This window comes from Xiphophorus couchianus, chromosome 17 (genome assembly GCF_001444195.1).
Source record: "Xiphophorus couchianus chromosome 17, X_couchianus-1.0, whole genome shotgun sequence".
In the NCBI taxonomy this organism is placed as follows: domain Eukaryota; kingdom Metazoa; phylum Chordata; class Actinopteri; order Cyprinodontiformes; family Poeciliidae; genus Xiphophorus; species Xiphophorus couchianus.
In genome coordinates, this window is record NC_040244.1 from 16011971 (window position 1) to 16037034 (window position 25064).

Below are 25064 nucleotides of genomic sequence, written 5' to 3' on the forward strand. Positions count from 1 at the left end.
AAGAGGGAAAAAAAAAATTGGCTTGCGAAGAAAACAGAAGAGTGGCAGTTGGCGCTGGATTCAGGAACCAACTGTACAAGAGTCGGCTTGCTCCCACTTTCAACAGCTTACTATCAAAAACAGGTCGCGCTACTTCCTGGCCATAAAAGTTCAGAGTGATTGATGAGCTGCTTTATGTTTGTTTTGACTGGATGGAGTCCAGTTTAGCAGGACGGGGACAAGCACGTGCATGCCGGTGGAGGAAACACAGGATGTATGGGAGGGTTGAGGTGGGGGCGCGGGAACTTTTGACTGAAAAGTAAAAGTGCGTGTGTGTGTGTGTGTGTGTGGACAGGGATTTTTTTCCCTGCCACACCCACCTGACAGGGAATTAATGCGCACAAAGGACGGGAAGATGAATGCTAAGTATATACTAAAGTTAGGAAATGTGCAACTCTCATCCCCTCATGTTTCTGAGTCAGGGTGTTAGTGGGTCACCTCCTTTCTCCCTCCTTCTCTGTCTGAAGAAAGAAAAGCCTTTTCTCAATGGAGACAGTAAAACTTATGTCCGCCTACTTCTGGGCTGCGAGAAATGGAGTAATATTTACTCAAAAGGCGGGTGACTAAGTAACTTTGAGTTTTCTCAGTTTGGATATTATTCATCCAGGTCAGGATAAGGAGAAATTCTCAGTCTGAGATGGATATGTATCGGCTATGTGTGTGTTTACCAAGACCCGGAGTCTGGGGCTTGAAAATAATATCTGATCTGACTTTCACATCCCGTTAATCTGTGATTTAGTTCCAGTTTCACACGTTAGAAAAGGAAATGGAACCCTGAACAATATGATGCACCTGCATGACTCAACAAACAATGTTTGGAAAACTTTACATGTTTTCTGATCAATATACAGCACCAGAACAGCTACAAAGGAATGCTAGCTTAATACGAACTTAAACGTAATCTTTTTGTGGCCGATCCTACAGAACCCGTCTTTTGACATGGCAGGGAAAAAAAAGCTATTGCTGCCACAACTTGGGGTAAAAAAAAAAAAAACACACTTTCTTACTTCAAAATATTCAGTTGTCAACAGGAGTATGAAGCATCGCCACGACAGGAACAAACTATAGTCCGATTAGTCCAGATTAGGTATTTATGTATGAAGTGACCAAAACTACAAATGTATTTAAAAACCAGCACCGGTTCTTATTGGAGGATATAGTAGAGCTAGTTTCTCAGCAATACAAATCAATTAATAATAAAATTATTGCTCATCAGTGGCAAATTATTAAAAATATTGAAGTTCACACCTTGAAGATTTCTTGTAAGGCAACAAAAACAAGCGGCAGTGGGGCGGGTGAGACTGGTGGACGGGACGGGACCTTGCCAGGCAGAACGGACCTCATTAACTCATCTGACTGAGAGGGGAAGTTAACGGCTTCTGTACCGCAACAACGAAACAAGATACCGATGATCTCATCCTCCTCTTCCCTCCATTCATCCCAATCGCTTATGAGTTGCCTTGGCAACTTGAGAGCTGCGTGCGTGTATGTGTGTTAGCAAGCATTAGCGGGGGCCTGAGAAACCACAGAGTGAAAATTATGTGTCATCAGAGAGGATTAGGAGCCCACGGTTTAGTCAAGGGTTTGGGATCCTGCTGCTGTTGTGCTCGAGGGTTTTTTTCTTCCTCTTCCCAGAGTAAACACACACACACACACACCCCGATGCGCACCCCCACACACAGTCACACAGATATGTATACAGATTCATGAACCTCTTTAATCTGAGATGTGTTCAGCAGGGAGCCTGATGAAACGGAAGTCTTGAAATTGATTTTTGTTCCTGCAACATGCAACAAATCTGGTTCAGAGTTTGTAACAGAAAACAGACAGAGCAAATTCACCAGCACCAAATAGTGTGTGAATGTGCTGAATGCACGTTAGGACAGAAGGTGCTCTTCTTCCTCCTCTGTTAAATGACCATGCCCTCCATTTTCCTCCCCATCAGTGGCTTTAATGTTAAGATTCCCAAAATATTTACTGTTTAGGGGTTTAAAATTCGTAGTTGATTTTAAATAGACAGATTTCTGACATCCATTACAACTTCCATACAACAAATGTAACTGAAGCACTTTGTTAACTTCATCAAATTGTCTACAAACTTTTAATTAGTTATCTATGACTTCTTGTTTCTCTATGGTGGAAATGTGACGTAACCCGGAGTCTCTTCTCGGTCATTCATGTTCGGTAGATATGTGTTTATCTTCATAAGTCAGGAAATGGCTACAAGGGAATAAATACTCGCCCACATATAGAGTCAGAGCAATAATTAAAAAGTTTTAAACAACCAGAGCTGTGACAAACACTGTGGAGACCCTAGTTTATCTTTCCACCGCACATAGGGAGGAGGATGGTAAAGGAAAATAGAGTCTTCAAAGCTCACTGCAGCAAAGGGTGACATTTGGGGGTCACCAGGTCTCCAACCATTAACATTCCAGCTTGTTGTTAAAGAGTAAATTTTCTGTCCTACTGTCATGAGTATAAAGGTCTATATGCTTATGTTAGTTGAAACAACAAAGTTCATTCCAGGGACTGCATTAAGTTCTACACAAGAAACTTGGTGGAGAACCTCGAGGAAGTCCACATGCTTCTCCCCCATGGCACCTTACATCACCGTAGTAACAAAGCCCACTTCAACATCCTGACAAAAGACACAATAAAAACAGAAAAAAAAGTTCTGCCCAGATTAGTTAATTGAAACCAAGCAAGAACTCCCAAACCGATTGCTCCCCCGTGTCCAGGACATTTATGTGTGTCTTCTAATGCCTACTGGGACTTCAACAGAACTGTTCTTTGGTTTTTTCTGAAATATACAGGTGGGTGGGAAAGAAAGTCACTATGGTGGAGGATCTGTCCTGCTGTGGAGCAGCCCTGTAAACATCATCAGCTTGGGTAGCTTGTCAACTAATCAGCAATTTCCCCTTAGGGATCAATAAAGCATATTCCATTCCAGAAGGCATCACATCATAAACCTTTGAAAATATCAGGATCTTTAAGTAAAGACCTGGTAGCTTTGGGTGGGAAACTAAAAATAGGTCATCTTTGGACCTTTTAGCAGACGAATGATCTAAAACATATGGCCAAATCAACACAGACACAAGATCAACCTTCTACCATTAGCATTTTAGGATGCTTTCACACCTGACAGTCTGGTAGACTTGGTTCGATTGGAGAGCAAAACTAGAACATGTTACATTTTCATCTGGTGCAGTTTGCTTTCTCATTGTACTGTGTAAAAACGAACCAAACCCTTTGGAGAACCTGTTGCCTCCATTGCCTGTGGTGGCGCTGCACCAAGAATGACTGAAGAAACAATGTAAAAACCTGCCTCTAATAAAGACACTGAGCGAAACTTCCTTCTTCACGAAATATGAAAAAAATGGACTGGCATGAAATTTAAGTGGTTGTAGGATCTTTTGTCTTTGGAAAAAGATCATGAGTCATTTCTCCTGTGAGGGCTGGACTCCCTCGTTTGCAGTGTAGTTCACTTCCTGCATCTGAAGCGATCTACGGTCCACTTGGCGTTCACATGTACACTAGAACGCACCAGAGTTTACTTCATGTGAAGTCAAACTAGAATTCAGACTAAACAGGCGTAGTGGAGTGGGCTGTTTCCTATATTGTAGTGTTCATCAGGACATTTCAGAACCAAAACTTTTATTTTTAGTGGTTATTTATGGTTTCTGTAGCACATTTGGCCGACGCAGTGTATTCCTAAAGTTATCAGTGATGTCTGTTACTAGAAACGATCTGTTGCTTGGATTAGTATAATTTCTATGCATTGAACCAATAGCTGCTCCATGAAGCAGGAAGTCTTTTGTATGTAGCATCTATTATGGACATGTGGGCCGGCAAGACTGAAAAAGATACTTGGTTTACGGTCTTGGTGACAAAATAAAAACTATTTCTGTTTTAATATTGGAAGCCATTCTAAATGTTCACATTGACTGACAGCTTGTGAATATGCCATCATCACTCCCCAAGGCCATGTAAATGTTAGGATCTATTCACTGTATATAGCAGTGTTACATATTGTTATGAAGGAACTTTTCATGAACCTGTTTTATGGTCTGATCCCCCTTGTGGACTTTGCTTACTGTGCAGATTAGATCCTAGAATAAACACAAGTTGCCACAGAAATAAGTTAAGGAAGGAATTGGAGACTGGACATGACGTCCGGCTCTGGAAACTCGATCTGCTCTCCGGATTAGTTATCCGTTTCCCTTCCTGTGTGCCTTTCCTTCCTCTTCTTGCATATTTGTTTAGTCCTATTGCTGTTTTATCCACCCTGCCTCAATTTATTGTCTTGACGCACCATCCGCTGCTGCTCTCACCACACTTTCCTTTCTGTTTCCTCTCTTCCTTTTTTTTCGTCTCTGTGCCGCTGTCAGTTACTGAACCTCCCTGCGCTGCTCTCTAACCCTGCCACAGGAAGCTTCCTGTGCTGAAAAGGAGCCCACGCTGGATTACTTCCTGCCAAAGAGCGTTGTGGGACACGTTTGTTTGGGCCCCCTTCTTCCTCCTCCTCCTCCCTCCTTCTGCTCCCCTCGCTGCTTCCTCCTCCGGCCCCTGTGCAGATGGCCGAGGCCGGCAGACCGGATCTCACAGGGCTTTTGGAACAGGCGGAACGGCTCTCCGGCCCTGGAGAGAGCATACCGCAGCCGTGACCTCTTGACCTGAGCTTCACTTCTGCCCGCCCTGGCTTCACCGCTCTCACAACTCGGCCACGGGAGACCAAAGTACAGCTGGTGCACGTCGTGCAGATGGCAACTTGATTCAATATTAATAAGTCGGGGATGCATTCAGCTGTATCACAGTTGCTGTGGTTCTATTTTCCGGCACAGAAAGCTACAAGGTTGACGCATTTTGATGGCAAATTTGACTTGTGCTGGGCTGATTTTGTCAATGAAGCAGAAACCCACCAAGAAAATAGGATCCAACTTTTTAAAAAATTTTTATTCACAACCCTTGTTGTTGTGAAGTACTTTAATCCCATTTGCAGACACCTTCCTCAGACGACAGGCTGAGGGTCAGAGCTGTGCTTCAGATAACCTCGACCCTTCCTGGCTTATCGCCAACTGAATATAGAGGCCTAGAAGGAAAGGGAAGAAACAGAAATCTGACAATCTGGACAGAGTGTCATTTTAGATCGATTGCTCTCTGAAAACTTCCTTTGTTTGACATGTCGGGGTGAGCGGAAAGCGAGGGGGAGGGAGTGGAAGCAGACACACGGTTCTTATTACTTGTGTGACAAGTGACATTGGCGGCCAAAGATAACAGCTGTCCGACTCCCAGAGGAAGTGTTCGAGTCTGTCCGATAAGTCGGGCGTAAGAAATGAGCGGCTTGTGCTCGGTGTGGGCGTCGTGGACGGCCTGATCAGAGCGGCACACGCTTAGCGGTTTGGTTTCACCTGTGCGAAACAGAGAAGAGGATACAGGAAAGAAAAGGGAGGTGAGCCTGAGTCATACTGTAGATCATCAGGTTCCAGCAAGAGAAGAGTGATATGATGAGGCAGCGGTATCGCATGCTGACTGGCATAAATGCAGGCCAAAAATCGGTTGCTGAATGCTTTTGGTGGTCGATTTGGAAACATTTGACATTTTAACCAAAGATCTTTTCGATAATGATTTTTGAGGCAAAAACAAACAAAAAAAGGCCATAAAGTTTAAATTATTATGTATTAAAATGTTGGTATGTGACTTCATTGCAAAGGGTGTAGCAATAAAAAAAATGCAGCAGCATTTTCTAGAAAGAACTTCCGAAGTATTAAGTAAATAATGAATATTAATTTTCAAACAGTTATTTAGTCCTTCTGTTGTTTTAAGAGACGGAGTTACTTGGACCCCACGGTCTGGCGGTTTTGCACTGACCCCGCATTCGTTTTACAATTTTTTTGTGCATGTGGTTTCGGAAATGTAGAAAGGTTGTGATTGTTTAGTAGAAAAGAGACGATTATTTAACTTTTTTATTTTAAGCTGTTTTAAATACTCATCCTGCTTTTCTGTTCTCGACTTTTAGACGTTTAACCAGCAAAATCAAAAACCAGGACAAGGAAATAAACAGGTTTTCAGAATATTTGAGCAATTTGTTTAATAATTTACTTAAAATGAGAGATTCCTCCATGAACCACGTTTTTCAGCAGGGTCATAAAGATTTCTCCTAACAGGGTATTTTCTGTACTTTTTCAGGTGACTGTAAATACTTCTCGGTCGTTATAATAGATTTTCTTCCACTCTTGTTCCCTGGCCAGTGAGCGAAACACGAGGTGTGAAGAAGGGAAATAAAAAAGCGACTGTTTGATTTGTTTCCTCCGCTCATTTTTCCTGTCATGCGTGTCTCATTCTGAAAACAAACCAATCAACCTTCCATCCGCTAACGTGCGTCTTCAGGGTTAACAGAACAAAACAGCAAAGTGTATTGTAACACACACACACACACACATACATATATATATATATTTAAAAACATGTTGAGTTTTTTTCTTCAGCACCTCCTGTCTGATTCATTCAGCAATTTTACGTCTAACCTATCATTTTTAATATTTTATTCTAACCTCTTCTCCCTCTCACTCTGTCTCCCCCTTCATCTTTTTTTTTCTTTATCTCTGCTGCCATTCCCGTAATCACTCCCTCCTTTCGGCTTTTATCTCCACTTCCTCAATATCCTTTTTACTGCCTCCTTCCTCCCTGCCCTCCCCCTTCCCCGCGCTCTCCTTCCTGCCTTTCCTTCTTTCTTCCTTCCTCCGCCTCCAGCACCACCGCCGCCTCCCCACCCGTCTGCTTCTTCAACACTCGACTCATTTTTCCTTCTTTTCTTCTCCATTTTGTCGCCGTCTCCCCCAAACCCTGACTTTTTCTCCGTTCTCCACCTCCAGGCCTGCAGCCAGTGTTTTGGAGCCGGGAAGACGTGGCTCAGTGGCTGCGGTGGGCCGAGAAGGAGTTTGCGCTGCGGCCCATCACCAGCGGCACCTTCCAGATGAACGGCAAGGCCCTGCTTCTCCTCACCAAGGAGGACTTCCGCTACAGATCCCCTCACTCCGGTATTTCTCTTTATGCACTTCTGGAAACAGGAGCGCACTCCGAGCTTTGAGTGTATCAGTGAAATATTCTAAAAATGAGTCATTTCAGTCTACACTAGGGAAAAAAAAAAGATTTAGCAGCTAGAAAGGAAATGCAAATCACAGATCATTGAATTACGGGGTGGAAAATAGTTGCAAGTTTTGTAAAACCTTCAAAAACATTGGTTCAATCTTACTTTACAGTAACTATTACGTCAATCTCATCCAGAAATCTTCCGTTCTTGTGCAATTTTTCAATTGCTCATATCAAACCTCCAAAATGGAAAATAAATCAGTAACGGCAGCAGGAGCAGATGATGTGGCGGTGCGAGGTGACAGCCGAGGGATGCAGCTGTTACAGCGCGACTGCTGGGGGAGAGGAAGTAGGAGACGGTTCATCAGGAAGTAGAAAGCAACCTCAACTGTCGCCCGAGCAACACCAGCGGAGAGGCGCCTGAAAGTAAAATGAAATATTGAGTTGATTTTCTCAGCCCGTTTCTGCTAGTCTGTCTGGAAGATTTGAAAGAAAATAAAAGTCTCGACTGTGGAGTAGAGAACATTGTTTCAGGCTCCACACAGGCGCTGTGTGATGTGGTTTAGGATGAAAGTCGTACGAGAATAAATAAAGCTTTGATAAATTTAGAAATAAGGTAAGGGATCAATCCAACTCCAAGGCTGGACAAGATGCTACGTTTTTATTCATATCCTCTGGATGTTACATTTAATAAGTAAAATAAAAAATCCTCCAAACTTCATCTTGCTTCAGTTTTAAATCATTTTGACATTTGTCATTAAATTTAATTAGGCTGGTTCTGCTGGTACCATGGTGACTGTAAAACTATTTTCATAGACTATTATTTTATTATACTGGCACTTGTAAAATGACACCCATTGCCCAGTGTAACAATGTTTCAAAAATGAAAATTCTGAGATGGGTTTTTAAAAAGCTTTTCAGACTTCTTAAAAACCTAAATGTTGATTTTTGCTGTTTTAGTACATTAATGTTATGGTGAAAGCAACGTAAGCAAAACGCTTGACAGAAAGAAAACTTGCTTTCATATTGTACACATTTGCTGTTTGGCTCTTGCGGTTACGCATGGAAAGCAATTCCTAAACATGCTGAAAACTCTCACTTTTGATAACCTTTACTCCCTCAGTCCTTGACTTCATACTGACCAAATTGACTTTGTTAAAGTTTGAGGTGTGTCAGCTCTGGCAGCCTGCCTGTTTAACAAATATACTTCTAGCTTTCAAACTAGTTTTAAAACAACTTTTCCTTACCAACAGTGAAGGGTGGGGCCCTTTCAGTTTCCACGTTGGAAATGTCTTGTTTTAGTGATTTCTAAACGCATTTCTCGTAAATTAAGAAAAAAGTTGGTGCCTTAGCACAGTCAGCTAACTGGCAGTGTGCTGAAGTTATTCTACGTTTTGCACATCCAGAGTGACTTGAAAATAGGGACTTTAAAAACTGGGCCATAGATAGAAAGGAGTTGGTTAAAGGATTTTAGTGAACTTTTGACTTTTCCACACATACTTTGAGAACAATTGCAAGTGACTGTGGGAAGGTATCTGGGACTTTGACACGAGCTGTTGGCTGCAGTTGTCACCCTGCTTCTAAGCATCGTCAATGGCTCCTAAAAATGTTTTCACTATAAATGATGTGTTTTTGGACATCGCTAGATAAGCTGGTTTTATTTTCATGTCCGGCAAATCTTTAAAACTAAATAGGAGCAGACTTATTTCCTGGCCTGGAGGCCAGTGAAGTGACCAACCTGACAGCTCACCTCATTTCCCTTTCAGCTGTGAGCAAACAAATCTCCCATGCTGTCAAGTAATCGATGAGGAGAAAAGTGGGAGGAAATGATTCATGATCTTCTCGGGTCATATTAGGTGTTTTGTTCACAAAGCCTGCCTCATAAGGTCAAATAACTAAAATGGAAGGGGATTTTTTTAACATCAGAATTAGTTGTTTACAGCCAGCGGTTAGTGGTATCAGTCTAAATCTCACTTTAGGGAAGAGAGCAATTTTCTGGCTTGTGATGCGTCTATTTCCTCCTTTGTATGTTTATAGGCACAGACTTCCCATCAGTCTCTGGGGTTTCATGCTTCCCTTTGTAGAAGCTCCAAGAAGGTTGTTTCCTTATCATGGAACGCGTCTCTGAAAGATGGAATAACTTACATCATGGCGAGTGTGAGCCATACACCAATCACTCAACAGATATTATGAAATTTTAAATATCCTGTTTTATGTCTTCTAAAGGAACCTCTTATTTTGAGCACACCTTAGTTTTTCACAAGCAGACTATTTTAAATAAAGGAATCAGAGAAAAGAGCAGGAAGCAGGAATTTTCCCCACACTGCCAGAAAGTGAGAACTGAAAGGGTGTGTGTGGGGGTGCATGCGTGTGTGTATGTGTGCCTTTGTTTGTGTGTGTTCACCCTTGCTTCCTTTATGAGAATCATTTCCTTGTTATGTTAGGCGGTTCAGAGCGTGAGCCGGTTGACCGTGTGTTGGTGAGATCACACCATCCGGACTGGTGGCTGCTTGTGTAAATGTTGAGGCTGGAAATCATTGAGTGACCTTCCTGCTCAGGCTTTGTTCCTGCCCTCGGACGCTGCTCTGCGACCAGGAGAGGGCCAGGATCATGTCGCACAATGGTCCTTTTATATGTTCACAGATTGCTAATGACTTTCCCTCAACAGCCCAGTTGATGCTTTCTCTATTTAGTCAGTCATTTCCAATCTCTCTTATTGTCCATTTTCAGTTTTTTGCCGTTTTTGTCATACTTCAACGTTTGAAATAATCTGATATTGACATCAAAATTAAAATCAATAAAAACGTCACTTCTCAATTGATGATATCTTTCAATACATGCACAAGTCTGTCCAAACCAACATTGTCTTTTGGGAAGAAGTAAAATTCCCCACTGGAACTTAGTGGAACGTTGGCTGCATCTGGTTCACTATAAGTCGAGCTTCTAGAAAATAAACCGTATGGAAGTAAAGGACGGTGGTGGCAGTGTGATGGCGTGGTCTGTTCTGCGGCTTTAAGGCTACCACACACTCAGGTGTATGATGACTCTGCGGACACTGTCCATGGATGGTGGAGATTTTATTGTCAAGCGTACAGATTGCCTACATTTCTCGTAAAAAAAAGTTCTCAATTTCCCAAGCTCAGCAAATTTTACAAGCTAGTTTGGCGCCTGGTACAGCTGTTAGTGTGGCAAAGAAATGGGCAGACAAGCTGTTGCGTGTTCTTGGGACTGGTTGGGCTGACTCTCAAGAGTCTGATGCGTTTCCTGCTGAGCAGTTTACCGAGCGATACAGAGTACTCGGTCACAAAGACCCCCAGAAACCCGAACATTTTTTACTCTGCAGAGGTTCAACTCAAAGCGGACGTCCACCATACATGTCCATGAAAACTACCAATTTATGACTGCGTTGGAGTGGGGAAGCAGGGACATTACAAAATTTGTCATGAGAAATGATGGAACCATGAATTCCCCAGCATAGAAGTTTTGTGACCTAGAACTCCAGTAAACTTGTTTTATGCAGCAAAAAGATAATCTCAAGCACACCAGCATGTCCACCACCCGACGCATTTAAAAACAAATGAAGGTTTTAGAGTCTGGAGTTAAATTCCACCCTGAACAGTCTCTTCATGATCAAAAAGCCTCCACTGTGGCTCAATTAAAACAATCCTGCAAACAAGAGATGTCCAGATTTCCTCCATGGTGACGGGAAAGTCAGTTGTTGCAAACGTTTGAGGGCAGCTGGGGATATAGAGACACAGAGGAACAGCATTCCAAATATTTCCTGGCCTTCCTGTTCTACAACATCAATCATCATCTATGTTAGAAGAGGTGAGAGCTCAAAAGGATAAAACAGAGGAACTTTCATCTACTCCATTGTCTTGCACTCTGTTGCAGCATCAGTGAACTGCAGACACGTGTCGACTTGTCCTTTCTTTTTCAAAAGGTTCTAGCATCGATGTGCTTCACAATCTCTGATGGGAAAAATGGCTAACTTTGAGTCTGTCCTTCACTCAGTAACACTGTCCACACCGACAACTGTTTTTCTAGGAGTTGTGGAGTGGCACTTATGATTGGAAATAGATCTGATTTTTGCATTTCAGACTGGCAAATCAAACTGGAAATTGAAGCGTACAAGCTAACTTCTCAGAGCATTTTCTGTTTTATTCATACAGCTCTAACTTTAGATTTGCATTTAGATGAGAAAAAGGTCCTCTTAGTTATTTGAATTGTTTGAAATCAGTAATAGCGAGGCAGATAGATGTTCATCATCACTGTACAAAACTGATTGATACTTTACAAATAATAGGATCCCTAAACCCCATGTAGACCTGGTTCACTGCGCCAATTAACAGTCATTTGGAAGCGAACCACTGTTAGATTTGATTAAGTAGAATTGTGGTTTCAGGCAGCCAAAGCAACAAAGAGACTCTTTAGATGAGTTTGTGGCACAAATTTGATTTGCCAATCAAGAGGTAGATACAGATGCACTTTTTTTTTTTAAATCTTGATGTGACATTTTCACTGATGTTGCATTTTAAAAATGTACAGACAAATTGAAGTATTCTAAAAATGGAAGGTACTACACAAAGTAGTCGTTTTTTATCAACCATGTTTTTCTGATGATCCTAAAGGAGAACCTCAAACAGACAAACAAACATAACTTGGTTCAGGGGCGTGCTGTGGTGGCGCAGGGGGTTAGCACGCCCCACGTTTGGAGGCCTTAGTCCTTGGCGCGGACGTTGCGGGTTCGACTCCTGGTCCCGACGACCTTTACCGCATGTCTTCCCCCCTCTCCATCCCTGTTTCCTGTCAGCCTACTGTAGAAAAAATACGAGCCACTAGCGCCATAAAAACTCTGAGAAAAAAAAGGGAAAAAAAAAAACATAACTTGGTTCTAATCTAACGTTTGCTTGTGATTCATTAAAGTGATGCTAGAATACTCAAGAATAATACAAGAATGTAGTAATCTCTAATGAGCAGTCACTGAGGAATACTGAGGCACTGATATTGCAAACATTGATTGAAATACAAACTGAATGCTATGAGCTGGTTGTAGTAGGTCCCAGTCTATGATGTCTTCACAGTCTGGGGTAGACTATCTAAGAAGTGTCTCTACTAACAGAAGTATTGTTTGTTTGATGAGTCTTGTCCTGAATTGCTCAAGCCAGAGGAAGTTTGAGCAATAACGGCAGCATCGTTTGGGCTGGATCCTGGAAAGCACAGAGGAGAAGAAGAAGGGGAATCGGACACTGCGTCTGACGACACCGCTAATGTCCCGTGTCATGCAGGCGTCAGATATCACCGGGAGACGTATGATAACCTATGACCTTTTGCTTTCTGCAGGGGATGTCCTGTATGAGCTGCTGCAGCACATACTGAAGCAACGGAAGTCCAGTGTGTTTTGCCCGTCTGCTTACTTTCCTGGGAACTCTTTCCATTCGCTGCCTGAAAGCGCTGTGCATCATCTGAAGCTCGAAGGTCAGTCCTCCCTTCTCTAGCTTCCTGCTTCAGGGATACACTTCAGATTTCTCTAGCCTTTGTTTGGAGACTAATAATGACTACCAATTAGAATTAGAGATGCACCAATCCAGTATTAAGATCTGTATCGATCCCAATATTGGAAAAAAAAAAAAGATCTAGCTCAGATATTGGTAATAATGTACCACATCCATAAAGGGCAGATCTATGCTTTGTGCTCTTTGTGACATCATGTTTTATTATTTATTTATAAATAAAAATAAATACATTTGTTACAAAAGTACAAAACCTGCTTTTGTAAAATGGCTTAAAATGCCACTATATTGTATTTAAAGCACTATGTTGGGTAGGCTGCTTTAGTTATTCAGTTCTTAGTTATAGTTTTATTTAAGGTCGTGTTTATCGCAATTCAAACTGAGAAAAAAGTTGCAGTGAATGCTTGATACGGCTTCTTTTTCCTGCCATTAATCTGAAGCCCCTAGCTCAGCTAATCTGATGCTGGCAGCCAACAACAAATGTAAGCATAATTAGCCACCAACTGGATTTTAGCTAGTCAGGTTGCTCTGAGCCTTTTACACCGGCCTTTTGTGTAAACAGACAGGCATTAAATAATGATGTGAAAAATAGACCTGAAGTCATTTTTGAAGCATTTTGTGATGTTTGTTGCTTTTTAGTAATAAATCCTTGTTTTTAATTGTATGGCATATACACTAGCATCGCAGTCACAGGGCTCATTTTCAGCTTCTGATTAACAGTGGCAGAGATTTCCAACTAAATTATGCTTGTCCAAGGAACAACATCTCTGAAAGTCAGAAAATCATTGCCTGATCCCGGGTTTGCTGCCGTACAAACTTGACCAAAGAGATTAAGAGTTCTGGTAAATATGTAAACTATGCAAAGTCCTCCAAAATATGTAAGCAAAAGCGTTAGCTTAATAAAAGTGTAAGGCAGCGATGTGAGTCCCATTAGACTACCTTGTTGGTTCCATTCGAGGAAGTGCCGACCAAGTTTGGTGAAATACTTGAAACTGCTTCCTGGGTCGGGTGGAAGAAAATGTGACTCGGCAGCAATCAGATAGGACTGAGCCGTAACTCTGGTGTTGACAGTAAAACCTGCTCCACCAGGAAGTGCTGGTGTAGTTAAACAATAAAGAGTTCATGCAAAGTGACTCATTTGCTGTGGTGAGTTCCTGCTTTGTTGTCGGTGCCACTCTTAGCTATTTTTCCTATGCCACTGATCACTCACATGCAGGTACCTGCAACCTTCCTAATGTTTCAGAGAACTCAAGAGCGTCAACATTGTTTCCACACTGAATTAGTTTACTCTCAACGGTTGTTTAAGTTCTGTTCAGTACTTTTACATTTAGGGGTTATAGAATCTGTCAAGTTTTCAAAAACATTTACAGATTTCAGTCATTGCTGCATTTATTCCACATGTCCTTCAAACTTGCTTGATCCTTTTATCCTTTCCTTCCCTCATTCAGTCCTTCCTTTGTTAATTCCTTCCATCCTTCCTCAGCACCCTCTTGTCTTCAGATCTTCTCCCTGACACATTCGGCTCAGACTCAGAGTGACACCAGGGACATCTAGTGGAATATTTGTGCATGTGCATGCAGTAATGAAACCGTTTAACTTCCCAGCAGTCACAGAAAATATCCACAACCAGGAACACGCCTGCAGTATGAAATCAATATTTGTTTCTCCTCCTTTTCCTTTCCAGGTGTTTTATTTTTGGAGAATATTCATCTAGTAGAGATCAAACATTTGCTTGAAGTTGTACATTTGAATGTAAAAGCTGTGGTTTGTTGTAGGAACGTTACCCTGCTGCTGGTTGGAAGCCTTTACATAAATATAAATAGCTAAAATCCAATATGTCTGCTTCCTCAGAGACGGTACGGCGGGCGCCGCGAGGTACAGAACCCCTCCCACAGAACCCGCCCACCATCGAGCTGAGGCACCGCCGCTCCCGCTCCCGGTCCCCCCTCAACCCGGCCCCGAGGCGGTCGCCCCCGGAGCCCAACCGGCCCCGCTCGGCCAGCGAGGACCCGCTGCAGAGCTTCTCCCAGCTGCCTGACAGCAACCACCACCTGGCCGAGGAGATGTATCCGCTGTCCGTGTCCCCGCCGGCCCCCAACGGACCCTGCGCCGCACCCAGGGAGGCCCGGAGCCCGGGGCTCCAGGAGGCGGGGCCACCCCGCGTCATCCAGCTCATGCCCAGCACCATCCTGAACCCTCTGCTGCTCAGCCCCAGCAGAGGCGGGGGGGCCGGCCTGGACTTCAGGCACAGCCGCGCCGGGGCCCCCTCCCAGGTGTTGATGGAGAACGGGCGTGAGAGCAAGGTGCATGTGCACCACCACCAGCACCACCAGCAGCAGCAGCAGTTGGCCCAGCAGCAGCTGTTGCAGCAACAGGAGGAGGCGCTCTACAGGAACCACGTCATCATGCCCGTGTCTCCTCCAGAGGAGCAGCAGATGCCCATCGGCCGGATAGCAGGTCTTCACATCACTTCCTGTCCTTCATCACAAAACACCAGCTGCCTTTCCACTGACCACAACACAGCTCACTGGAATATTGCTAATAAATTCACTTAAATCTGCAACATGCAACTTTTATAAAGAATGTTTTTACATATTTGTTAAAATTATTGCCATGCTGGGTCAATATGAGACAGATAAAAAGCGAAAAGATTGATGTCCATGAGCTACTGTCGCTGTCTGATGAAACGCACCAAGAGTAACTAATCAGAGCCAGTAGGAGGGTCTTAGAGCTGTCAATCATTCTTGTGTACATGCTGCAGAGAAACAACTTACTGTGAAAGAAAAACCGTTTCCGACATAATCAGTGGCCAAGTTAACTAACCTAGCATTCACAATACGTTCTGTTAGCTGCAGTGTAGTAGATAGTGGGGGGCGGGGCGGATGAGCAGCAATATGAGCTTGTGATTGACAGTGCTAAGGCCCGCCTCCTGGCTCTGATTGGTTGTTTCTAGTGGGCACTAGAAGGAGGCAGAGGAGCTTGATTTTTTTTTAAAGTAATTATTTCATACTGTCATGACAATTACAGTATTCAGTACATATGTAAAAAATATATTTTTTAAAAGTTACATACAGCAGTTTTAATGGAACAGCGGAAATGTCAAAGAACACGTTTTGTACGCTTGGTTCAGGTTTTTCAGTTGTATCACATTGGTGTGTTTATCAAAACATTTTTTTCAGGAGTCACACTGGTTTGTAAACACACAGTGTAGGGCTGGGCAATAAATCAGTAACAATATATATCACAATAGACATGTGATCAAAATCAATAGTTAATATATCCAATAGAATATTCAATAACTTAACTGAACTCCAATCCAGAATGGCTCAGCCTTCTGTAGGCAGAGGAAAGGCGTTAGCCGCTCAGCCTGTCCTGGTGAGCTAAGCTAGGAGGGTGGCATCATAACCGGCATGGAGTGAAAACTGTGGCTAAAACAAAACTTTATGCCACCACTGTGGCAGTATTTCAAATATTCACAACAAAAACCTGATCAATAATTATCTATGGACCGATATGAAACCTTTATATCATGATTATTACCCAGCTCTAATGTCACAGTTCATAAAAAGTTGAGTTTGTCATTTGAACATGTTGAATTGATCACTCTTCTGTAAAATGGCAATTTCCCCAAAACACCGCATACGTTTCCACTGAGTGTCGCTCCAACGCCTCAATGATGGCTCAGTGTTGAGAGCTAGCGCCATGGCTAAAATATATATGTTTACATTCGTCACTGCCATGATTATTAATGATTTATCGCATGAACATACATATTCACGTCGGATTTAACTATAATTTTTTTATTTAATAGAAACACCACAATCGTGACATCGTGTTTTCAAAGTTTTGTGCACACTGGTGACAGAAACGCAGCTGGTGTTGGGAGTGTTTCTTTGGAAACGGAGTGAGCTGAACCAGAGCGCCCCCTGTGTGTTCTCCCCAGATTGCAGGCTGCTGTGGGACTACGTGTACCAGCTCCTGTCAGACAGCAGGTACGAGAACTACATCCGCTGGGAGGACCCCGACAGTAAAGTCTTCCGCATCATGGACCCCAATGGTCTGGCCAGGCTCTGGGGGAACCACAAGGTAAACGCACCACTTCCTGTTCCTTCCTGGACGCCGACCCCAAACAAACATCCCACCGTTATGGCAACCGGCCTCATGAAATGGGGTTTTCTGCTGTGTAGTCTCACAAAGAAAAATGGAGACAAATCCGACTTTTAATTGAAGTAGATTTGTTCAGAAACTTTCAAATCCATAAACATATCCATCTCTTGGTATGATTTGTAAACATGGGGTTTTTGTTTCCCTCTTAATGAGACGTTTCAGAAGTTCCAGTGAGATGAAAGGAAAGTTTACTGTAAGCGGGATCCTCTGGAATGTACTTCTATCATTGTTCAGGGACCAGTAGAGAGAAATGCTGGAGCTTCCAGATGTTTTTCTGTTTTACTAAATAAATATTGATTTCTCTTGGAAACAAAAATAACTTTTAGTGGCTTTTTCTTCGTTTATTTTGTTTTAGTGTCCTCCTGTCTGTCTTTTCCTTCATATAACTTTCCTTTCTTTGTGCTTTGCTTTCCTTTCCCCCTCTATTTTCCCTTCCTTTTGTCCATTCCTTCCTTTGTGTTAATTCATTTTGTCTCCATTTCCTTCCTTCATTCCTTTTAGACATTCCTTCTCTCCTTTCTCTGATTTTTGGAGCTTTACATTTACAGCATTTTTCTCTCTAGAAAGTACCTGCCTTGAATCTAATGTTTTTTTGCTTTGGTTTGTTTTTTTTGTAAAAAGATGTTTGACCTCTGACCCTGTTGTTGTTGATCCCCAACAGAACAGAACCAACATGACGTACGAGAAGATGTCGCGAGCACTGAGACACTACTACAAACTGAACATCATCAGGAAAGAGCCTGGACAGAGACTCCTGTTCAGGTAACACTCCCTCCCACCCCCCCGACACCCCACACCCTCTTCTCCTCTGAGCTCTAGATAACCCCCCTCCCCCCTCAGGTTCATGAAGACCCCCGATGAGATCATGAACGGCCAGACGGAGCGGCTGGAGCACCTGGACTCAGACACAGACGAACAAATCTACATCAAAGAGGAATGCTGAACGGCTCTGGGATGGAGGGTTAGGGAGGGTGGAGGTTAGGGGTTAATGGGGGAGGGGGAAATTCCATGGACTACTTTACTACAGCCTCAGCCACCAATGCCTTTCAGAAGCAGCTTAATAAACGCCAGGAGTTTGGCTCCCATCGGGAGAGGAAGTGAGATGTGAAACGCCTCAGGATGAGCTTGTGACTTCCTGTTGGAAGGAGCGTTGTGATTGGTCGGAGGGACGCTGCTGAGGGGAATCTTTATGTTTCTGTGCTGCAAAAAGCCAATCACTTGTTCTTCTATGATTCTTTGTTTTGGCTTGTCTCTCCACATGCATTAGATCTTGGAAATGTGCCACTTGTAAAAAGAAGTGTGTGTGTGTGTGTGTGTGTGTGTCTGTGTGTGAGACAGGACTGTTTTCATTATGGAATAAACATTTTTGATCAAACTGAACGTGAAGACTGGAGAAGTCATTGCAGGTGCCTTAAAGATCCTCATGGTGGCAGTAGAGATCAACCTTTGCTATGTGGGCATCAGGTGCAGGGACAGGTGTTCATGGCGCGTGCCTTTTGAATTAAAAGTCTCATTTACAGTTCAGACACAAAGCCACGCCCACTTTCAGGGAAAACCGGAAGCTACGTTTTTAGAGTCGACGCAAATTTGGGCCCTTTCAGTTCAATAAGAGGCTAAAATAACAGTAGTATACAATTAATAATGTTACTTTCTTCTAACATTAACATTGTGTCTATATTATTTTATCATACAGAAAATATACAATTCATTTTTATTGGCAATAAAATCGTTTTAATAGCTTTTATTGAAGCTTTAGAAAGTTGAATATCAGACAAGGTAAACAATTATTAACTATGTTAATTTTCTGATAGGAAGGCGTCGTATATAACAACTTCACTGAATTTCTAGATCAAACTGTATTCCATATCTATTTTATATATGTTTGAAACTATATGAGTCCGGTTTAAAAACTATAAGGTTGAAAAACAACTTAAGTGTAACATCCATAAATGTAATAAACACCTTGAATAATGAAATAGATAAAGTTAGAGAGATGATGACCCTATATAGCTTGGTCATACTGACGTTGTTTGTGTAAAATGATAATTTCTGGTCTATAATTCCAAAGTTTTACTATGTGAAACTTTAATGACGTCACATTATTGCCTGACTCAGGGGAGTCCAAAAGTGCGGACTGGAAGCTATTCGAGGTTCTGACTAATTTTATTTTATTTTTTATTTTTTTGTCCCGCACAATTTTGGCCTGCGTGGTAGTCATAAAGTCATAATTGTGACTATATTCTCGTAATTGTATTTTTTTAAATTATTTTTTCTAATACTCCGTCTAATCCTAATAAAATATTTGGGGGCTGAAGATTTTTTGTTTCTGGTTTTAGGGGTAGTTTATAGTTTGGCAGGTAGGTGGCGTTGACCGCATAAAGCTGATTCTTAATGATCATCTATCATTTTTTTTCCCCCAAATGCATCACTCATTATTGATGCCACGATCTTCGTTTCAGTCAGTGCTAATTAGCTCCTGGGCACGCGCTGCAGACCGTCTCAGTAATCTGATTACTGCAGCCGCGGTGCGCTGCGCTCCGGGGTCTCCATAAAAGTTGGAGCGCGCAGAGCCGAGCTGTCAGACCGCGAAGAGCCGCTGCGGAGCATCCACCTCCGCCGGGGCTGAGCCCGAACACCCGGATACGTCACGATTTCTGATTGAATCCGATTATCTGTATTAGTATTGATTATTTCAGAAAGCTGCTGGGTGTTGAACACGCACCGCCGTCCAAAGGCGCGCCGACAGGACGCAGAAAGGCTTCTCTCCTGCGTGGACTTACCGGGGCTGGGACACGAGCAGCGCGGGGCGGGACTGCCATGGATCAGATGTTCTTCTGTTAGAAAGCTCCGGTTCTCAGTTTGATTTCACCTGGAGGTGTTTTAAAATAATAATTAAAAAAAGACAAGTCGCCCTTTCCTCCTCTTTCCCTTTTTTTCCGCCCGTTCTGGATTCAAATGTCTCCACATCGCAGGCGCGCAGCTGGATTGTAGCGGCGGCCCCACCGATGCTTTAAACGGGCGTTAAGGTGCGGGAAGGGAGTGGGACACAAACAGGTAAGATTTCGGATCGAGCCACACCGACTCATCCGTTTCTGTGCATGCATCGAGTTATTTTTCGGTTCCTTGGAGATCTGAGGGACGGTTCGCTTTGCGCGCGGCGAGAACGCACACCCGGAGGGGCATGAACACCAACAAACACCCGGCAAAATTCAGAGATAATTCAGGACACAATACGTCCTGATGTGAGTTTTAGCTGGACAGAAACGCTGGATAGTTCCATGTTGTCTTTGGCTTCCCTGACTGCAGTTTCCACAAGTTTGCTGTAATCCACTGGACAAACCGCGGCTGCTCTCCTGAGAGCTGAATGCCTGTTTATCCAGCCAGTCAAGCAGAGATCAGGCTGGTTCTCAGAGTGAACAGAGGCTGCCTGGAAGGAGCGGTGTGTGTTACCTCAGATATGATGGGAGGGATGCTGGCAGAGGCAAAATCCAGGAAGTTTGGAAGTGTGTTGTTTGATGACCTCAAAAGAAATTCATGATGCTCCTGTTAGATATTGAGCTCCATCTTAAGACATTTGTAAGTCAATAAATTTATTTCAGCAATTCAGATTTAGCAACAGAAAAACGAAAGTAAGTGGCAGAAAACGATTGTGAAGCAAAATCCATTGGGGAGATTCTAATTCAGGTAGAAGATTTTTCAACATGGATACTTTTTTTTCTTTCCCTGGGCCATAATTATTAATGTATTAAAAATCTATTTTATTGTTCTTATGTAATATTTAAATTTTCTGATGAACAAAATGCCACACATTTCAAGAATTGAAATTAAAATGGACTTTTCAGTGATATTCCATACAGATGCACCAGCACTGGGTCATTTTAAAGGCACACTGCACTGATACATTGTACTTCCAGTATAATATTAATTAATCGCTAATTAAGGCTTTTTTTCTGTGTATATTTTTTCACCATGTTATAGATTAATAAAAAAGTAGCTTTTTCACTATGTCATGATAATAGATTGTTAAAATCTACTGACATAATGGCATAAATCATTTCCCTACTGGCTGTGTCAGGGTTAATAAATCCAGCAATAGTTCATATTCATTGATTAAAGAAATAACTTTCAGTTGGTGGAAGCGCCTTCACTTCATTCTGGTTATAACATTACCAGAATAAACTTGTATTATTAGAAAAGTAAGGTAATATTTTTAGACAATGAGTGTTACAAAAAAATGTAAAATAAAGTGAGGAATGTGGAGCGTCTTGTGAAGTTCCACTTTGGTATCAGTTCTACAAATAAGGAAATATTTCCTCTTAACACATCAGCGTCTAATTATTATGAGTAGCAGGACTTTGTTCAAATGACTGAGTCTGTTTAGAAGGAAGAATCTAGTTGATCTTGAAACCATCGAAACTTTTCTCTCATTAAAACAACTTTTTTTCCCTCAGTTTTATGTCTTTCTTTTCTTGCACCTTTATTCTGGTAATATTATAACTTTATTCTCATAACAACATAAAAAAATTTAAAAAAAACTCAGTCCGCCCTAAATACTTTTTATACCCACGTACAGGTACGTGGGTATAAAAGCATTTGTAGGGGTGCCTACAGACTGCCCTCTGGGGGGCGCCACTGGAGTCTCATTTGGTTTAGCTTCCAACCTCCTACACTGACGATAGGCTGCATGGTTTCCCATTGGTTGGTCTCGTTTCAGGTGTTTTCTCATAGACAGGTTTTAAGAAGAGTTCAGAACCTCAGAATGAAAAAGGTCTAATAAAAGTTTCTTCCAGTTCTGTAATGTGGGCTGAACACAGTGGTGGCTGTAAAAGACAAGAAAGGACAGAAATAGAAAGAAAAAAAGGAAAAATCTTTGTGGTTTACAACATACTTTTGTTGGTATACGGAGTGCAGAGATGTACATATATTAATTCACATTCACTGTATGGATTAAGTTTTTGGAAAGAGATTTTAAAAATGTAAAAACATGACTATCAATACATTTATCCATAATAACACGCACATATGCATTACAACTTCAGCGGCTCTATATGAATTGAGAATTTCCTCAGCTAACAGTTTTTTCATTTAATAAATGTTTAGACCATTAATCGTAGTCAATACAGAGAGTGAGTCAATATTTTTCTCACTTATCACCCAGTTCCCATTTTGCCCTTCTTGGTTCCAGAGGCTGACAGACAATATGAAGCAGCACAGACTGGATTAGGTTTAAATTGTTCAATTCAACGCTGCAAAAAGCATCCACAAAAAGGTACACAGACCGAATTAATACAAACAGGCGCTTAATACTTGAGAGAACAACTGGAAGCTGTTTGACAAAAATCTAAAGTCAAAGTTACCTTAAAGAGGATCTGAGGTCAGAAAAAAAGATGGAGGGAAATGAATCCATCAAACGTCTGAACAACGTGGTAGAATTTGGCTTTTAAGAAGCGACGTGTGAAATAAATGTTTACAAAACCAATTAAAGCACCAATTACTGTTCACAGCTTGTTTCATGCACTAACTCAACTTCCCTGCTGACTGCAATTACCAACAAGTCGTATTAAATATGAAAAAGGAGCAGCCTAAGTGCACGGCTTGCTCAGCCCAAAGCCTCCAGACGAGCCACGTCTCACCGAACGATCACCTGGAGGTAAATACCACGAGTCCAGGCTAGATGTGAAATAGACGTTATTAATTGGTGTCCAACAGTTCTTACTGCTGCACAAATACCCAAAGTATGTATTATTACAGTTATATTCTTTTAAGAAGTACGGGATTAACACTGGCTAGATTTAGTTCACTATTGTGGTGTTCTTTCAGCTAGCTGACTTGCAGTGTGTAGCCAGAGAAAAATCCCGTCACACTGGCGTTTTATTCAAAAGACGTTACACCATGGGAACAGTATGATGGGAAATTGTGACAATGTAATTTATGGAAACCCTGGTAACAAAAGTTCATGTCTGTACACTTTAAGTCAAAAGAATATTTTTAAACTGTGCATACAAATTAAAAATGTATAACATGATTTAACCATTTTTACTTAAATCAGAAAAACTCATATTTTTGCAAAAAATATTACAATACATTGAGTATTACAGTGGTAATAATGCTATGGATGAACAACATTCAGCAGTTGGGTGCTGCTGTTCTGCTCTGGGCTCCATATACAGAGAAACTCCAGTCAGTAACCGTGTTCCCATCAACGTTTTTCATCCCCACATTTTAAAGCATCTCATTACATATGGTTGATAGTAATCTCTAAATTTAAAATAACGTCCTCAATTTTACAAAAACTTTTTATGCTCGTCTGAAGTGGGTTTTGGCTCTTCCAAAGGAGTTAGATGTGAGATGGAAACACGTTTGCTGAATAAGTTCTGACGTAGCGAGTGCACCCTGGTGGGCCGGTGCCTTACCAGAGCCACAAATTTCTTGGAGAACTGTTCATTTTTCAGAGATGTGGTTCATGCTAGTTTGCGACTTCTACTTCCTGTTTATTATAGCCATACGTAACATCAACATCTGATTAAATTACGCTTTGCATAGCCTGGTTGATTCGCTCCAAACGTCTAATTCACATTTTCCTTTTTGTAAGATTTTAGTTCACTCAAAATTTGGATGATAACTGAACGGAAACATAACTTAGTGTGGTGCTTTGTTTATATATATAAACAGTATACTGTATATATATATATATATATATATATATATATATATATATATATATATATAAAAAAGGACTTTTTATTGTAGAATTAACTTTACAAAATTTTGAACCCATACCTGTTTAAAACCCTGGCATACCTCGACAGTTCTGCCTACTTTAAGCGCGAGTATGACTGAACATTGGCTTCTTAGAAAATTCCCATCGAACGTTTTCTGGTAGCAACTTGAATTTTTTTCAATTACTTTCCCATAAAGTCCAATTTTATCTCATCTAGTGTTACTTTATCTTAAGACTTGAGTCACTGAATTCTTTGTGATGTCTTGATCTTTTTTCTTCAGCTTTACTTATATTGGGATAGATGTACCTGAGGCCATATTTTTGGCTGTATGAAGTGGTGATTAGCCCAGTGGCCATTCCCATCAGCAGATAGCTGGCAGCTGCTGTGAATGAGTGGGATTTGGGGCTTCTGGCTGAGATCAGATGGACCCACTCCTAACCTCTCGGGCTGGGTAAAGCGGTGCCGTCCGTCTGGCCGGCTCTGTGCGGATCAGCCAATGTCACCAGACCGGTACTGTGACCTCCTCCTGGTGCTGCCTCCTCTTCATTGATCCAAAGCTATGACACGGAGGCTTCACGGTCTGCTGCCCCTCGCCGGCTACGACCACTTGGCGCTGCCAGCAAACAGCTGTGACACGAGCAGCAGGGAGTCTCAGAATCAGGCTGTCTTCTTTTTATTATTATTATCTTTCTTTGATTTCTGGAGCTTAAGAAACTTTGCAAAAAAAAATAATTTCCTTCACATACAAAAGCACTCGTCTGGTCAGAGACACAAGAAGTAATGTATCCCTTCCATGTGAAAGCAGCTTTGTTTTCTCAGGATATAAGAATCTCCTGTACGTACAATGAAGTTGAGGGTTTCATGTTTAGCATGCAATGTGCTTGTTCATTCCCTGTTGATGGGTGAGGCAGTACCACCGCCTTCTGAAAATGACTTGATTGGCACCTCTCTGTGGAGGTGTTTGATTGAAGTTTTTTTTTAGCTCCCTGTTCCTCGTTTGTCTCGCTCTCCTCCCTCTGTTCTAATTTTAAGTCAAATACTAGAGTGACTGAGCAAACAGCAGCTTTATAGAAAGAACTGATAGACAACAAAACTTTTAAAAATATCTAGATTTTTACCTGTATTGTCTTCTTTTGCTGATGGCTTTTCTTTCAGTTTTTGTGTGGTTTAAGTGTCATGGTGCTCCTGTGTCTAGCTATCTCATTTGGTGCTAAATGCAGTAGTTAACCCATTATGTGGTGATGATGAAAATCTCTACATGTGTATGCATTTTTTTCCATTCGTTTGAGGAAACATGCAAAGCTTCTTAATGACGTTTCAGGTTGGTAGCAGAGTCTACATTTTCCAACAAACAATGGAATTTTGGAAAAACTATGGTTTGTCTTATTTTTTTACTTTTAAATTCTAAAATCTGGTTGCAGACAAAAAATTTTACAAAATTTATAATCATGCTATTTCTACAGTTTTAAGTCCAGAGATGATGTTCAGTTTTCTCCAGTAGCCTCCCCTACCTGACCTGTGGCTGTGCACTGCC

The 25064-nt window shown here is 41.8% G+C and overlaps 2 protein-coding genes across 5 annotated transcripts in view; both read left to right on the plus strand.

Moving 5' to 3' along the window:
* Positions 1 to 18188, plus strand: part of etv6 (ETS variant transcription factor 6) — a 32564-nt gene extending 14376 nt beyond the window's left edge. For all 4 annotated transcript variants that reach the window (XM_028044094.1, XM_028044095.1, XM_028044097.1 and 1 more), the window contains exons 3-8: positions 6912 to 7076; positions 12472 to 12606; positions 14493 to 15098; positions 16585 to 16727; positions 17470 to 17570; positions 17649 to 18188. In XM_028044094.1, coding sequence (XP_027899895.1) covers positions 6912 to 7076; positions 12472 to 12606; positions 14493 to 15098; positions 16585 to 16727; positions 17470 to 17570; positions 17649 to 17751 — 1253 coding nt within the window. In that variant the 3' untranslated portion in view covers positions 17752 to 18188. The remainder of the gene's footprint in view (positions 1 to 6911; positions 7077 to 12471; positions 12607 to 14492; positions 15099 to 16584; positions 16728 to 17469; positions 17571 to 17648) is intronic.
* A 1050-nt stretch (positions 18189 to 19238) lies between these two features.
* LOC114161066 (protein FAM19A2) overlaps positions 19239 to 25064 on the plus strand; it is a 75985-nt gene continuing 70159 nt past the window's right edge. The window contains exon 1 of the mRNA XM_028044130.1: positions 19239 to 19862. The gene's annotated coding sequence lies outside the window, so the exon portion shown is untranslated. The remainder of the gene's footprint in view (positions 19863 to 25064) is intronic.